This window comes from Alosa pseudoharengus, unplaced genomic scaffold (genome assembly GCF_046254945.1).
Source record: "Alosa pseudoharengus isolate Yale_2024_CS ecotype anadromous, Long Island Sound unplaced genomic scaffold, YU_APseudo_1.1 YU_APseudo_1.1_scf_16, whole genome shotgun sequence".
In the NCBI taxonomy this organism is placed as follows: domain Eukaryota; kingdom Metazoa; phylum Chordata; class Actinopteri; order Clupeiformes; family Clupeidae; genus Alosa; species Alosa pseudoharengus.
In genome coordinates, this window is record NW_027468630.1 from 6,156,788 (window position 1) to 6,172,818 (window position 16,031).

A 16,031-nucleotide genomic window follows, 5' to 3' on the forward strand; every position below is an offset into this window, starting at 1 on the left:
AGGTTATACCTAGAGAAACCGGAAGGATGTTGGTTACTCAACCCTTCTAAAAAAATGTTTAGATATACTTGCCTTATTTATATGATACCTCTTACCATATTTGATGCAGACTGCTTTGTTCTCGTCTTTGTGCTCGTTTTTGCCTTTTCAGTTTGTATTTGAAAGGTCATATTGAGAATGTTTGTATTCTATGTGTATCAAGTGTATTCTATGTTCAATATGCTTGTGCTTTATTACTCAGTAAGGTGTGAATAATAATTAAGTCTGTTACTAGAAATATAGTTTTATTTTTTCATTTCAGTAAATAATTAAAATGTGTTTACATCATGACATTTTCCTTCAAATACATTCATATCCATGTCTTTTAAACATGTGATTATTAAGGTGAGATTAAATAATATATACATAGCCTACTATATGTGCATATAACAAAAATCCAGAATGTGTGGAAATATAATAATGGCTTCAGAAGGCAGTAGCATTTTTGTTTGACAGAATTTCTTAATTAACGCCATGGTAACTCCCTAGATGCCAACACTGAAAAGGTAAAAAAAAAGTTGTCAGTCAAGACTTGAGGCCCAGCACTCCATCACAGACTTGAAAACAGTTGACATCTGCAGTATGATATCGATATTATGGAGAGAGCTTATGTTCTCAGCAGTGTCTCAGATGTATGTTCAACCATCATAGATGCTTACCTAATGGTTTTTTTAAGCTACGTGCGTCTCCCAGAATCTCTCTGGCTGTGAGGGGGGTTTGAGACCCTGAGGAGAATAGTCCAGAATCTTCTAAACAAAGGGGGGGGGGGGGGGGGGTACAAGGTTGCTTATTTGACATATATGTACTATGCATTATATTCAGATTGTTCAGTCAACTTGTTTTTTTTTGCTCGGATAGAATGCAGTAAGATTGTTTGGCCACTAGATGGATTCAGAAACTTGTCATAATTATTCCATGATTTTTTGCTGTCATAGAAAGTGCCTCATTATCATAGGCTTCACCATAGTCACATGAACATAATAATACAATGAATGACGGAACATATTTAACTCAAACCGACTGTGTGTTAACATAGCTTTTAATGAACAGCAAAATCTAATGTAGTACCTGAATCTGTGTCAGTGTCCAGCACCAGCTGGGAGACATTGATGAGCTCGGACTCAGCCTGTAGATCTGTCTGCTGGCTGGACGCGTTGGCTGGAACTCCTGTCTGCTGGATGAACTGCTGGAGGTTACACTGCCTCAGCTCCTTATTCAGCTCATCCAGCTCCAGGTCCTTCGCCTGTACACGCGCACACAGGTTAATACACTGGACATTATGACTGGAGATTCCTATATAAAACACACTGTTTGCACACTGTTACTCACTTTTTATGTTAATTGTATGCCTGAGTTAAGCTGAGCTAAGTATGTGTTAATATTTGCTTAGCCTTTCCTTTGAGAACAATGTGGTTTTTTTTGTTTCTCTGGACTACTCTGTTTTCATTACAATCAATGCAAGAGCACAAGAGACTCCTTGACTGAGCACCCATGGATGATGTAATAACAATCACGAAATACACTCCGTGCTCCGTGCTGTTGCCGGGAAAGTGTGAATGAATGGCATTTCATCATATCTTTGATCCAAGTATGACTACTATAAAATCCTGTGGTTAAATGGACAACCACGGCAGCCAAACAATACAGTTCCTATGAAAGTCTCTTTGTAAAACAGATGGTTTAACTCATCCTGACATTGATGACAGTGGTGGTAAAGAACACTGGCATATGAAGGGCGATGTCCTGTTTACTTTGGACCCATGCTTAGCTTTGTCATCCTCTCCACTGCTAACTGAGTCATCATGCTAATGAACTCTGAACTCACGACTGATTGTTTACAATGCTAACACACCACAGTACAGGGCCTGAGCTAAGTGTGCCTTGTTGTGGTGGTGGACTGACGACTGGCTTGGACAGGTGACGTAAGTGCAACATCAAATGATCTTCCTGTCCTTTAAACACTGTTTGCTTAAAGCTTGAGTGTTCACTTTCAACTGTTTGTGGTGTATTGAGCTTTGGGAGAGGGCCAATTAAGCAGCACAAATGGAAAGTCACACTGTATTGGATTAAAGCCTAGGTTACCATATTAATTATTGCATGTAAAAAAGAAAATAAGGATCATCATGTTTCTTTTAGGTTTAGTAATAAACATCATAAGGTAATGAAAGGGCCGACCAGTGTTCATTCTAATTGTGTATCTATGTTTGTATGTATCGGTTTATTGCAAAAGTAACAACAAATGACAAGATGACAAGAGTAGGCAAGAGTCTTTCTTGATTCCTGAGTGATAGTATACTGAGGGTTTATGTCATGACATGAGAGGTCACTGGACACACCCAAGGTCAGAATTGTTGTCCCTCACCTGCAGCATCCTGTAAGCGGTCTCCAGCTCCTGGTCCGTGTGGCTCAGCGAGGTCCGCAGCTCAGCCTCCTGCCTCTGCCTCCTCTCCAGCTCTGTGCGCACCGTCTCCAGGGAGTCCTGCGGGACCTCCACCTGCCTGAGTCCGTTCCTCTGGCCGCCCCGCTGCAGCTCCCGGAGATCCCTCTCCAGAGTCCCGACCTGGCCGTCGCTGTCCGAGAGCCTCTGGGCGTGCTCCCCCAGCAGCCGCCCGAGCTGCTCCGCCTCCCTGAGCAACGCCTCCTCCCGCTCCACCTCCGCCGCCAGCTCCACCTCCCAGTGGCCGATGTGGGCGAGCTCCGCCTTGTTCTGCCTCATCGCCTCCTCCAGTCGGTCAAGCTCCTCCAGCAAGTGCGGCGGGAGGACGGTGGCGGGCAGCTGCTCCCACGTCCACACCTCCTGCTGCACAGAGCCCAGCTGCTCGTCCAGGGCGCGGAGCTCGGCCTGCTGCTGGAGAACTTGCCGGAACAGCTCCTCTTTGGAGGAGAGGGCCGGCGAGGAAGACGTGGCAGGAGGAGGAGGAACTGGGGAGGGGGAAGGGGACTTGGAAAGAGACGGGGACGGGGACACCCCTCGGAGCTCCGGGGAGTCTCTGGGAGGCTTCTTAAAGTGCTTGGGCTTTGTGTGCGGGGCACTGGAGGGGCCCAGGTTGAAGGTGAGGGCCTTCTTGGGCTCCCTGCGTGTCGGGGCTTCCGAGTGGGGGTGTTTGGGGAGTGGAAGGGGCAGGAGGGAAGTGGTGCGGTCAGGCGGGGGTGGGGGTCTGCTGCTAATGCTGCTGTCACTGCTGCTGCCACCGCTGCCGCTGGGGCCAGTGCGGCGGAGGATAAACTGGACCTCGTTGCCCAGCTGACCCAGTTTGGCAAGAGTCTGTAGCGGTCGCTCGTCAGCCAGCAGCTGCCTCTCAGTTTCTCGCAGTTTCTGCACCAGGACATACCGACCTGTCTGACCTGTCAATCACACCAGTAAAGTTATTCCTCAGCCATAAAACACTTACACTGATTTACTGATCGGCCAACTCCATTTGTTTATGATAGTTTATTTATTTTTACAGCTTTTACTTCATTCTAAATAACTCAAACAGTAACTCATGGCATGAGTTCACTGCAGTTCATTCATACCTTCCAGTGTCACTAGGATTGTAAATTTACTAGGAAAGACCAATCAGAAGAAAGAAGAGTGGGAAGCATAAATTGAAGGGTAGGAACTGTGCTTACCTATGGCCTGAGCAAGTGCAATGACCACCTGTTGACAGGTGGTGTCTTCAGATAAGCCACACACCACCCTTAATACGCCATCCACCCACACCTTGAGCTCCATGCTTGGTTGTGGGCCTCACCTACCCAGCTCCGTCGTAGAACCTATAGGCCTCACTGTGCACGTGTGCTTCAGTGCCTGGGCCTTGGCTCACTGTTGCGTAATTTTCTGGGCCTCACAATGGACATAGACTGGACCTCACGGCTTTGTCACAGAGACGGGGAAATGATGTGGAGTGGCATCACATGGCAGTTCATGTAGTATGCTGTGGGGAAGATACATTTTAGCATCCAAATGTTTAGCCAATTTTAGTATTAAAATACATGTATGTATACAAAAGACAGAACACCCCTTCCAAAATGTGTAATGACAACCCCACAATACCAGATGTTCACAATACCACATGGGGATCACATCAGCCAAGCGGCAGGTTTCCTATTGTTCTCTATGGTTCGGCAGCGGAACGGTGGCAGCGCTGGCGTAACGCTATGATGAACAAGCTGAGCGTTGAACTTGGCTCAACTTTCAAAGCGTTTGTGTTGCTTAGGAACGAGACAGAACTTATGGTCTGAGCGTTATGCTGAGCGTTATGCTTGCCGCTGCCGCTTGCCGCTGGCCAATGTGATCCCCACCTTATTCTGAGAAATATGATGGCCGCATTGTCGTTTGGTGTAATTCATTGTTATTATTGGTGTTTATTTGCTGTGTTTTTGTCTGTATTCCACTGATAATGAGAACATGTACTGTAGGAAATGTGTGTGTTTTTTTTGTTGCCTCATTCCTTTTGGCTAGGCTTTCAGATGGTGTCATGTGCATGTAGCTTTACAGTATGCAAACAGAGCAAACAGGAGAGGACTGAGGGGAAGCCTAGAGTGTATCGACAGTGAGGTATGGTGTGTGGTTTGGGCTTAGGCTGTAGGCAAGATGGACCAGAGGATATATTGTGCTGTACTAAACTGAGGGCCAGTCCACACGGAGACGCTTTTTAGGTTAAACGCAGAGGTTTTGCTTCGTCTTGGCCGAGCGTCCAAACGAATCCTGTAAACGCACTGCCCGAAACCGCACTTTTCTGAAACCTGGTCCCAGAGTGGAGAAATCTGAAACCGTAGCCCGTTTGAATTCGTTTAGACAGCGAAACCACACATCCTGCTTGCGTATCGATGATGTCATCGCCACACCTCAGCTGCCCTGGACTTGCACTTGTAGTATTGCCTAACAATACTAGTTTTCATACATGACATTACCTACGATTACACTCCGTAAGATAAATATCACAACTGGTGCTGCGCAGCGCCGATAGCTTATGACTTGGTGGACTGAACCCGGTGGACTGATCCCGGTGTTTTTTAATGCATTAGCTACTGTCAGTGACGCGAGAGAACTTAAGTTATTAGGAAAGTGCGGTGTAAGTTTAGGCTACATTAATTTGTGCGTAGTGCCAGTCTCATTCATTTATTTTACATGTCTTACAACATATGCATTCACAGTCGAGTGAAATCAGATATAAGCATACAAAGACGCTTAGAACTCACGTTAAGTCGATGGTAGCACACTGAATGCAAATGCGCGATTTGATTTGATGCAGGCAAACGTATTGACTGTTACTAACGAAGGTTTTATAGCAATATTATAAATGTGGCGACAGAGTAGCCTAGAACTTGGGTAAGCCTTGCGTTTAGTAGCCTAATTGCGGTGATAGCCAAAACTAATGTGAATCACGGACTATCCTACAACCAAAGAAAGTAAAGGTGATTAGTAGGCCTACCTGTGTTAGCCAAATAAAGGACGGGACTGCACCCTTCACAAACCGTAAAATAACGTTTATTAGTTTTACAGTTGACTACAGTTGACAGTTCACCATCAGTCCACACAAACAATTCTGGTTTCCTTGCACTAGCCATTTTGTCATAGCCTATTCTGTCTGTTTGTAAAGCAAAAACTTTGGTCAATTTCTGTAAAGAAACAGTGCCACCTATATGCCTGGGGTATGAAGTAACGTGTTGAGTCGTGTTGAGATGGATCCGTTTGGACGCAAATATTCTTGATGCGGTTTCAGGGAAGACGGAGGAAAAAAAGATCGGTTTCGTACGTGTGGACTAGCCCTGAGAAACAGAGGAGAGAGTTAAAAGGTTTCTGATGAAGCATGTGCCTCCTCTCATAGAAATAACCACCATCACTCATAGTCCTCCTGGTTGAAACACTTCCATGGGACGCAACTGGTAAAATCCTCCTAAAATATAGCTAGTATTTTCCCAATTACTTTTCTACAGCAACACAATAGATAGCCAGCCATCCAGTCAGTCTATATAACACACACATTCCAGAAGTATTCAGTGTCCATGAAACCAAAACCAACCATGACATAGAACAGTAGGCCTAGTGTTCTTTGTTACATCCACACTGTCCAGCTGAGTTTGTGCCACCCTTATCAATGGACATAGGCTATACAAGATTTGAACCACTAAACTCAATACAAGTCAGATGGCAAAAAAAATAAAAACACATACACAAGACACTAACAACAAAGAAACATAATTATAATAGCAATAGCTACCTACTGTATGTTCACCACACAACATAACATCCAACTCTGTTACTGGACTTAATACTATGCATCTGTGTCCTGATAGTACCTGTTGATTGATGTCAGAAAAAAAAGGAGACACCAGAAAAGCCTTTAGTCCCTAAAATCTGTTACAATGTGGTGGTCACTACTGTCACAAGAAGATCTTTTACATCAGCACAAGACACAAAAGATCCATTCTGTGTAAAGGCATCTACAGAAGCAATTTTCATTTAGCATTTGCCCCAATTAGGCTACACTCTTGTCAGTCATCTGATTCTCATGACCATGTAATTTAACACTATGTTTAACCAGTGAACTTACAGGTCCAGTTGCCTGTAAGGTTGACATGAGAATGACCTCCTTCCACCAAGGAAGTAAACAGTTCTGTAATTTCCTCATGCGACAGAGAAGCACCCAAAACATATAATTCCCCTGTGAAATATTTTGTTTTGCTAGGCTATCAGTACTCCAGTATTACTGCCAGGAGCATTGTGCCCATGAAGCTAGATGGGCACATGCCTATACCCAGACTTTAGTTTAGTTTTAAAGTCTAAAGTCTTTAGATATGACACATATAAGACAATTATGTCATTATTTTGTTTTCCATCTCCGCTCACTCAAATTGTGCCCACTCAAAATGTTAGCTTGCATAACACCCATGATTACTAATACAGATTCTCGACCTGACCATGAGCTCTCTGATTGTCCCTTAAAAACGGCTGGGACTGTCCTGGCCACTTCACCCCACTAAATGAGAGCTGACATACTACAAATAAATGAATGAGTGTGACACCCTGTCATCATTCCCATATTCCCGAGCCCAGATACAAAGGCCTCAGTCACATCTACATAATGAGCTGGCAATACTGCTGTATGGGAATACTTGTTTTTCCAAGAAGGTTATATTATGTGTAATTAGACTGATATGAGTTGCCAAAATACTTCCACCAGCTCACCTGTCATTCACTGAACAGAACATTACATACTTCATGAGGTACCGGAATTGCGAAAAACATGTGTGTGTATAGCAGCCTGGGGCAATCATCAACCAATATATACATTCCTATGGTGGTAGTCACAGTGCAAACACACACACACACACACATATTCACACATACCAGTGTGTTCAAACAATGAACAATAGACTACTTTAGAAATGGAAAACAATGTCTTGCCTCTTCATATTTTATATCAGTGGTTCTCAAATTGACACCCCATTTCCCCCACTGCGGCTTAGCTTGACTTATTCGTCAGCTATAGCTAGCTGATGAATGTGGATAAATATTTAAGTCAGTCCATGTCATCAAGTGATGCAAAATCCAAAATGTACAAAAGACCAAGTTACACACCTGCCAGAAAGCACAGGATAGTGGACCTGGTCACAACTTCAGAGAATATAAAAGGCTTGCTTAATTGTTACGGTTATGAGGGGGTCCTCGGAAAATGTTCTCCCCAAAAAGGGTCCTTGGAATTAAAAACATTGAGAACCCCTGTATCTATTATACGCAAATGCAACATACCTTAAACAAGTGAAGCAAGTGGGAATACTAATATAATCAAAGTAATTATTATTTTTCTGTTGACTAAATAATCCTCAACACAATTTAGCATCATATGATCCCTGACTAAGCTGTTCCTTATTTGCCAAAGAAATCATATTAATGAACACCCTGATAAAAAATGTGACTTACTGAACAAAACACTTATCAATACAATATCTTTTGACAAACAGGAAAACACTGTTGTCACCACCAGCCCGAATTACAGCATCTAAGAGGAATTTTAATCATTTGTATAATCCCTGAAACCTACCGACATATCAGCTGCTTTAAAACACATCCGCACACCATATACCTTTAAGCTGTGTCAATAGCTAACCTTAGGTAAACATTTACAGTCGTCACCCACTGGGTATTTCACAAGAGTAAACTTCCATCCACATAACCATACCAGTATCTGACTGCAACCCTCTGCTGCACAACATAAGGGGCAAGAGCTGCCTCAGAGTTCAGAATCATTTTGTGCTGCAATACTGAATGAAGACCGATTTTGGCCTATTCTCTCTCCCTCTTCCTTTCTCATGATCCCTCCATTCATAGTCTTCTGTTTTCAGTCTATGATATCTATACATATCATGTGTGTGTGTGTGTGTGTGTGTGTGTGTGTGTGTGTGTGTGTGTGTGTGTGTGTGTGTGTGTGTGTGTGTGTGTGTGTGTGTGTGTGCATGCGCACATCTGATATAGTAAAACAGGAGCAAGGGATATCTCCAACAAAGGGACTGTCTGTTTCGTGAGCTTCTCTTCGGTATATGAAGCACATACTGCCATGAGGTTTCTCAGATGCATTTTGTCAGCTCCATTTAATCTGCTCTTCAGTGTAAAACAACTGTCCTACCCTGCAGATGTCCAGATAAATATCAGAGTATCCTTCTCAGATCTCAATATCAAAAGTCCTGTCACTGAATAGCCATTCCTAGGTTGGGTTTAAGGTTTCTCCTTGAATTGAAATGCCAGTATTTACATTCAACCCTCAAAAAACAGGGATAGCGTTATAGAACTTAATATGTCACATGAAAAACCTTGCATGCATCTTACAGTAACCTCATGCAGGCGCGCCTGCAGGTGTACGTCCGTACTGTGCCTACCATCAGGCTACTCAACAGATGGGTGTGCGTACCATAGCATTAATTCCTGCAGGCGCCCCTGACCTCATGAAAATGGCTCAGTGTGTAACAACTGCTCAGCTAAAGTAATCACCTGCCTGGTATAGGCATCAGACAATATATATACACACTGCTTCATCTTGGCAGTATTGTTCAGCAGTCACATCACCATAGCCTACCGTAAAACACTAATATATAAAAATATAATGATGTGAACAATCGCACTACAACTCCTGTTCATCTGTTGCTATTGCAAAACATCAAAACAACAACATACTGTGTACTTTTTCCATGTCAACAATTCAGAAATAAGTTAGGAGCCTCTTCCATCATTCATGTGCCAAGTGTTTTTGTCGAAGAAACTGGATTATTCAAAATAGAAAAGATCAATGACTTACTGTCCTACTAGGAGGATATGATAAGTCGAGCTTGAATGTTCTCATTTGAAGACAGTGGGGCATATTGCTTTAGTCCATTCCAAATGAAAACAGAAATAACAACACCTTGGACCGCCAAATTTCTTTCTTGCTTTTGCTGTGAGCTGATGAAGAGTTCTTCTCTTCTCTAAAGAGCTTCTACACTTTTAGAGTCCAACTGAGATTTGCACTGACAGACCCACACATTCACTTTGTGTTTTGCTGACTTTGAATGTGGAACCGGATAAACAGGTTCACATACTAACCCTACCTAAAAAGACCTATTACGCTGGTGTGTGTGTGTGTGTGTGCGGGTGTACTTGCGTCTGTGTCTAGGTATGACCTCAGGATAGATTTATGAGGGCCACATTTTATCAAATAATAAAGAAACTTCTAAGATCTCACATCTTGTGTTGCGTTGTTGTGCTGTTCAGAAGGAATCTGTTGCCAAAGGACAAGACTGTATGACCTTGCTGTGAATCTACAAATTATTTATTGGCACACAGCAAACACTAAAACTTATTTTACCCCAAGTAGTTGACAAGAAGAATTACTGTGAGGGAATTTATTGTTTTGAAGTCAACTCATTAAAGATGAAAAGATCAAAACCCTTTCCTCAAACAACAAGCAAACTTCATGGAATAGGAGTGAATCACATTCCATTGCTTTAGGCTGAGGTAATTGAGTTGAAGTGAGTAACTACACTAAAACAATTCAACAGACCCCTGACCCTGTTGGAAATACTTTTGTCACTGCCTGTCCAGTGGCCAGAGACAGGGGCTTTGAGTTGGGTGATAAAGCAGGAAGTGCATTGCAGACGTGGAGGGAAAGAACCAGCAGTGTAGAGAGTGGACGGCTTCTCACACGAGTATCGGCTTTCAGCCGGACCGGCCGAGCTGCGTCAGGCTGATACTGTCCCATCAGCCAATGACCCGCCGCCGCAAGCCAGTCTGCCACATTCCTCTTTTGTGTGCAGAGGACAGAATCAGAGCTCTCTCTCTCTCTTTCTCTCTCTCTCCTACTTCCCCTCTGTGCTCACAATAGAAAAAAGGAGAGTAGAACGGCAAGTTTTGGTATGCAGAGTTTCAGGTACCTCCATCTCATACCTTTCGCAGGGGAGTGTCACTCACACACACACACACATAGAGGAAACACATGAAAGATAGCCTACATTGTTTACCCATGACATGGAAATCCACTGATATGAAGCTAGTTTCATTTGGAGTACGTCCAATTAAACAGTGTCCATGGTCACACATTAACTATACAAAGCGTGCTGTTTTCAAATGAAAACATGTTTGAGTATGAGCCCCCCCCCCCATGTTTGAGTATGAGTCCCCCCCCCCCCCCGTGTTTACATTCACAGGTGTTCACATTCCTCTGCATTCCCAGTAACATGAGGTCTGTTTTGCCATCTTAAGAAGGCCACTGACATTTCTTGTTTGTGCAATACTCTTTATCTACCCATGGAATCAGCATGGGAAAATACTAAATATATAGATAGATAGATAATATCTGCAATGCTAGCTTTCTGTGTCATATCCTCTGCAAATTCCCCTTTCTACAAGAAAAGGTAATAGGGTGAGTGGTTAAAGAAACACAGGATGTCTGACGTATAAATTCAATTATTCTTTCATAAGTTTTAACAGAAAAGATATTGTCATTTTCAAATGAAGTAATATTGTGAGTGAAACACTTGAAGCTATTATCCTGTCATACATTGACTCTAAATATGCAATATGAGAGAGCAGCAATCTGACCTACTTTTTGACCTACACAAGGAGTACATTAGGAGGTTAACGGTTCTTTTTTAAAAAACGCATTAGATCATTTGAGTTCTTATCTGAATGTCAGAGCGCCAATGAGGTTTGAACAGCTGGGCAGAGATTTGAAAAAGTCAAACCTTCAAAGACATACATCTCAAATTTCACCTGAGAATGTCACCATTATCTGCTATCAATATAACACTACTCTAAAACAATGATTTAGCAGAAGGAAAGAACTTCTCGTGTCATGCATGGTTTATGACGCTGTGGTTCCTCATTGATTTTCCTGATATTGAAAACCCGAGTTGACAGACTTGCTCATAAATACGTCACTATGCCCACAAGCCAACAGCCTGAGCTTACAGACACCCCTTTTACAAAAAATAAACAGACAGACTTCCAACACATGATCTAAACTGAATCCATATAGTTTTTTCTGCATGCCTTCATTCTGACCACAGAGTTCTGCTGTGTGAGAGGATGGTACAGTATGACTATGAGAGCCAAACCTACATACACACACACACACACACACACACTCACACTCACACACACACACACACACACACACACACACTCACACTCACACTCACACACACACACACACACACACACACACACTCACACTCACACTCACACACACACACACACACACACACACACACACACACACACACACACTCACACTCACACTCACACACACATAGTAAATTATAGTACAGTGGAGGAGGTTGAAGTACAACTTTGAACAATTTCTGCTTTAAAGCCACAACAGGTGTAGTCATGGGAGAGAGAGATTAAGTTAAATGATTGATCCCCTGTAATGCCATAGAATTCTGTTCTCACCTTTTTAATGAATGTTCTGTGTCCTCTGTCCTGGTTGTCCGTCAGCACACTCAAAGTAAAGTTCAGACACTAACAGCTGTGAACCTGCACGTTCAATGGTGCATTTCTGAGTGTCAAAGTGGTGAATAGGTGATAGAGCTGTTCCTGTCTTAGCGTCCACACCACCTATATTACTAGTACATGTCCTGAGGCAAAAGCTCTCTCTCTCTCCCCTTCTTTCTCTCTCTCTCCTTTTCTCTGTCTGACCCACGAACACACACCTGTCTGCTCCACAGTCATGACTCCACCTTGCTGCATTGTAAAAGCTGGGTTGTCTCCTCCCTTTTTTTACCCTCTCTCTCTCTCTCTCTCTCTCTCTCTCTCTCTAGTGGACATGTTTAAAACTTTAGTAGAAGCAAGATTTTGATACATTGTAGCTTTTTAAGGTGTCTTTAAACGTCTCTCTCTCTCTCTCTGTCTCTCTCACACACACATACTGTTAGCATCACCGATAACCATAATTCACTGTTACAAATTACACCTCTACATTGTCTCTGATGGACAACAGGTTTAACATTCACCAGGTTTTAACAACACCAAGGCAGAAATCCTGAGATTAGTCACCTACAGGCACACAATTGTTTACTAACAGCAAACACATGCAAATGCAAATGCATTTCTATACACCCCAAGGGCGTAGGTTTGGTCTCAGCTTTGGTGGGGACACACCCCCAACTCCTGTTGTCACGATATCAACATTATTGTTTCAATACCAATAGCAAGTGAAAAATCTCGATTTCGATACTTTTGGCCGTCTTTTCGATACTTTTGTCGTCCTTTTGCGATTTAAAAAAAATGTATTTGGTTTGGGGGCCCCCACCACCTTGACGCCATCAGTAATATTGAATATTGTGTGATCATTTACATCAGTGGCAATCATAGAATTTGATTGACCCTCCACACACACACAGAAAGTGATGGTTGTCATAGGTTTTCATATTTTGGAATTCATATGAACTTTTTATTGTTATTACTAATAGCTAAACATATTTAGTAATTTGAATACATCATATTGATATTTAAATGATAACCTTTCTTTAATATCATCACATTTGTGGTCTGTAAGTCTAATTGAGTGCCTGTCACTTTAAGAGAAACGTAACGCAATTCAGTCTCACGGTTTTAGGCTAGTGGAAAATAGTTTTGCATAGTGCAAGGATATGTAGATTCAATTCATCATGTTTGCTATGTCATTAGATAAAATGAATGTTCAAATACACAAAGTCAAAGAAAATCTTTCTGGGATGAGATCGCAGATGAGATAAGTGTCTCGCGATGTTCATTTCTATGACTATGGAAATGTACCATAGTTTATGTTTTATTTCTTTGCATTGTGCAGGCTACATTCACAAATACATTAGCCTACATAAACAGAATACAGGAACAGGAAAATGTCTCGGATCCATTGTTTATTGCGACTGCAAAATTGGTAGCCCAATTAACAGTCAATGACATGCTGTGCTTTATGCGACTGTCCTGCGGCACACCCTTATTCAACATGACTCCTAACCTTGGTTGAACGATTACAGAAGCTAGGTTTAGCTGTGACAATAGGTTTAGCTGTGACAATATCCTTTTAATGCTATTTTCCACAGTAAAATCCGCATTTGAAAGCCTGGTCACCAGTTGCCAGTTTGTATGGCTAGTTACTTTGCCTATTAGACTCTGCATAATGAAAAAGCTTTGAATGTTCCTTTTCTTCTTTGGTGGCATAGCTGATCTACAAAGCACCAAAAGGGGCAAAATGTGCATGCTGAAAGGCAAAGGGAATATTACAAATCTTTCACACTGGCCTTTTAGGGTTATGTATTGGTAGACATCCCTGATAACTTATACCGACACACGCTCACTTTTCTGCCAGTGTCACCACAAAGTGAAGTAGGCCTATGCTATGCTTTGACGCTGTTGTGCGTGTCAGATAAACCCCCTTCGGTTTCAGCCAATCAAATGACAGTGTTTCTTTTACTGTCGTCCTGGCCGTCGGACTGGCACAAAGGAGTTCGCTAAAATATTGGTGGGGACATTTTTGTCATCTCAAAATATTGATTAGGACTAGTCCCTAGCGTCCCACCCTAAACTTACGCCCATGATATACCCACAGTCTCTCTCTCCCTGGTGTTGTCTATCTCTATATCTATCCCAAAGATTTATTCACAGATTAACCACATGAATGTATGTGAATACTGAGGTATAAATGCATGTTTGACATTATATTTGTCACACTGTTATCCACAAGCAAAACATGCATATTCACACAGTTTGACACATGCTATTATACACAGAATGGAAATGTAATGGATGTAAGGGAATTAAAACAGATTTTGTATTTTGGTAGATGACTGAAGACCAGTACACACGCTACTCCATAAACCATCACAAATTAAATATTTTCTGTGTTTTACATGCTCAAGATCAATGCAATGGCTCCATAGTAGACTACAGTTCAGTCTGGAAGAACTTCTGATCACAGGGAAAATTTAGAGAGCAATGCAATATTAAGTTACATATTGAAAGACAGGACATTGTGTCTTTATGGAGGAGAGATGTAACGCACACCAAGATGAGGTGCTGGCTACCGGTGTGTAGGCTATATCTAAAGTAAGAGAAGGTGCCGCACACTCCGAGTCAATAAAAAAACGTTTAATAGGCGATAACATTTCGGCCTACAAGGCCTTCATCAGATGGCACAGGACCTTGTGTCTTCCCACTATATTATGAACTCTATACTTATTCTGTGACTCTCCATAACTACATGAAAACTAGATGTACCGCAGAGCGGTACAAAATATGACCGCCGCCCAGTCCAGCACATTTTTTCCACAAAAATAAATCAAGCTGAAAGGCCTATATGATTCTAACTGAGAATCCACACTCAATTCTCACTGGTATCTGCTAGACAACAAGTACCAAAACATGATTAGTTCATAGATTTCACATGTAAAATTCATTTTATATAACTCCACCCCCATCTTGCCTGTTCATAATTCTGAGAAATTCTTGAATTGTGTGCATGTGTGCGTGCACACGTTTATGTTTATGTGTGTGTGTGCGTGCGTGCTTGTGTGTTTGTCTGCGTATGTGTGTTTGTGCATGTGCATGCATGCGTACATATGTCTACTGTGTGAGTATGTGTCATACGCAGTGGTGGAGGAAGTACTGAAACTCAGTACTTAAGTAAAAGTACAAATAAACAGAGAAATATTTACTTTAGTAAAAGTAAAAGTACCACAATGGCAATCCTACTTAAGTAAAAGTAAAAAGTACCTGCTTTTAAATGTACTTTAAGTATTAAAAGTAAAAGTATTCGCATAATGATTTATTATCTTAATATCTATATTCTAAAAGAAAAATCAGTATGGGCTGTGGCATTTTAATTAAGCTAGTTTTAGGTTATACTCGACTAGTTTTAAGCTAATGCAATTGTGCTTACCATCTGTGGCCCAGTTTACATTCTGACCTACAATTCTAAAGACTGTAATTCTGGTTATCTACTAGGGTGATCTGCTGAGTAAAATATCATTCAGCAAAACACAAGAGCCTGAAGTTTAACGGGGTAGACAAGGGAAACGTCGGGTGGATCATAATGCCAATTCTGCTAATTGAACAGAAAAGTTGCTGAGAAAGGTGTCTTTATGATTAGGTTCAGTTTCACTTGCGCAGACGCACATATTTGAATGAGCGCTCACATTACTACCCCCCAATTATATGCCTCTTTATTTGATCACACACAATTGCCTGGTCTAGACTTGGTAGAAACCCCGCCCCCTGGTAAAACAAACGTGTTTGTCAGAGAGAGAAAAAAATTATCATAAAATGTATCGTAAAAAGGAACGATGGTGTTGTAGAAATGTAGCGGAGTAAAAGTACAGATAATTGCTGTAAAATGTAACGAAGTAAAAGTCAAAAGTATGCACTATAAATTCTACTTAAGTAAAGTACAAATACGTGGAAAATTTACTTAAGTACAGTAACAAAGTATTTGTACTTCGTTACATTCCACCACTGGTCATACGTATGATTACTGTGAATGTATGTTTGTGCGTGT

At 41.9% G+C, this 16,031-nt stretch overlaps 1 protein-coding gene across 3 annotated transcripts; it reads right to left on the reverse strand.

The window, feature by feature from the left end:
• Positions 1-267: 267 nt before the first annotated feature.
• LOC143125426 (ras association domain-containing protein 7-like) lies at positions 268-12,191 on the reverse strand. Of its 3 annotated transcripts, none has more exons than XM_076286880.1 (6): positions 11,948-12,191; positions 3,652-3,956; positions 2,402-3,384; positions 1,108-1,282; positions 699-785; positions 268-537 (listed from the first exon to the last, which is right to left on the reverse strand). In XM_076286880.1, exons 2-6 carry the CDS (start codon positions 3,752-3,754, stop codon positions 506-508), a joined length of 1,380 nt encoding a protein of 459 aa, XP_076142995.1. In that variant the 5' UTR covers positions 3,755-3,956; positions 11,948-12,191; the 3' UTR covers positions 268-505. The 3 variants fall into 3 exon arrangements, with proteins under 3 accessions (XP_076142995.1, XP_076142993.1, XP_076142994.1); XM_076286878.1 differs by having other exon boundaries at positions 699-788; XM_076286879.1 differs by lacking the exon at positions 11,948-12,191 and adding an exon at positions 9,318-9,695 and having other exon boundaries at positions 699-788.
• Between the last annotated feature and the right edge of the window lie 3,840 nt (positions 12,192-16,031).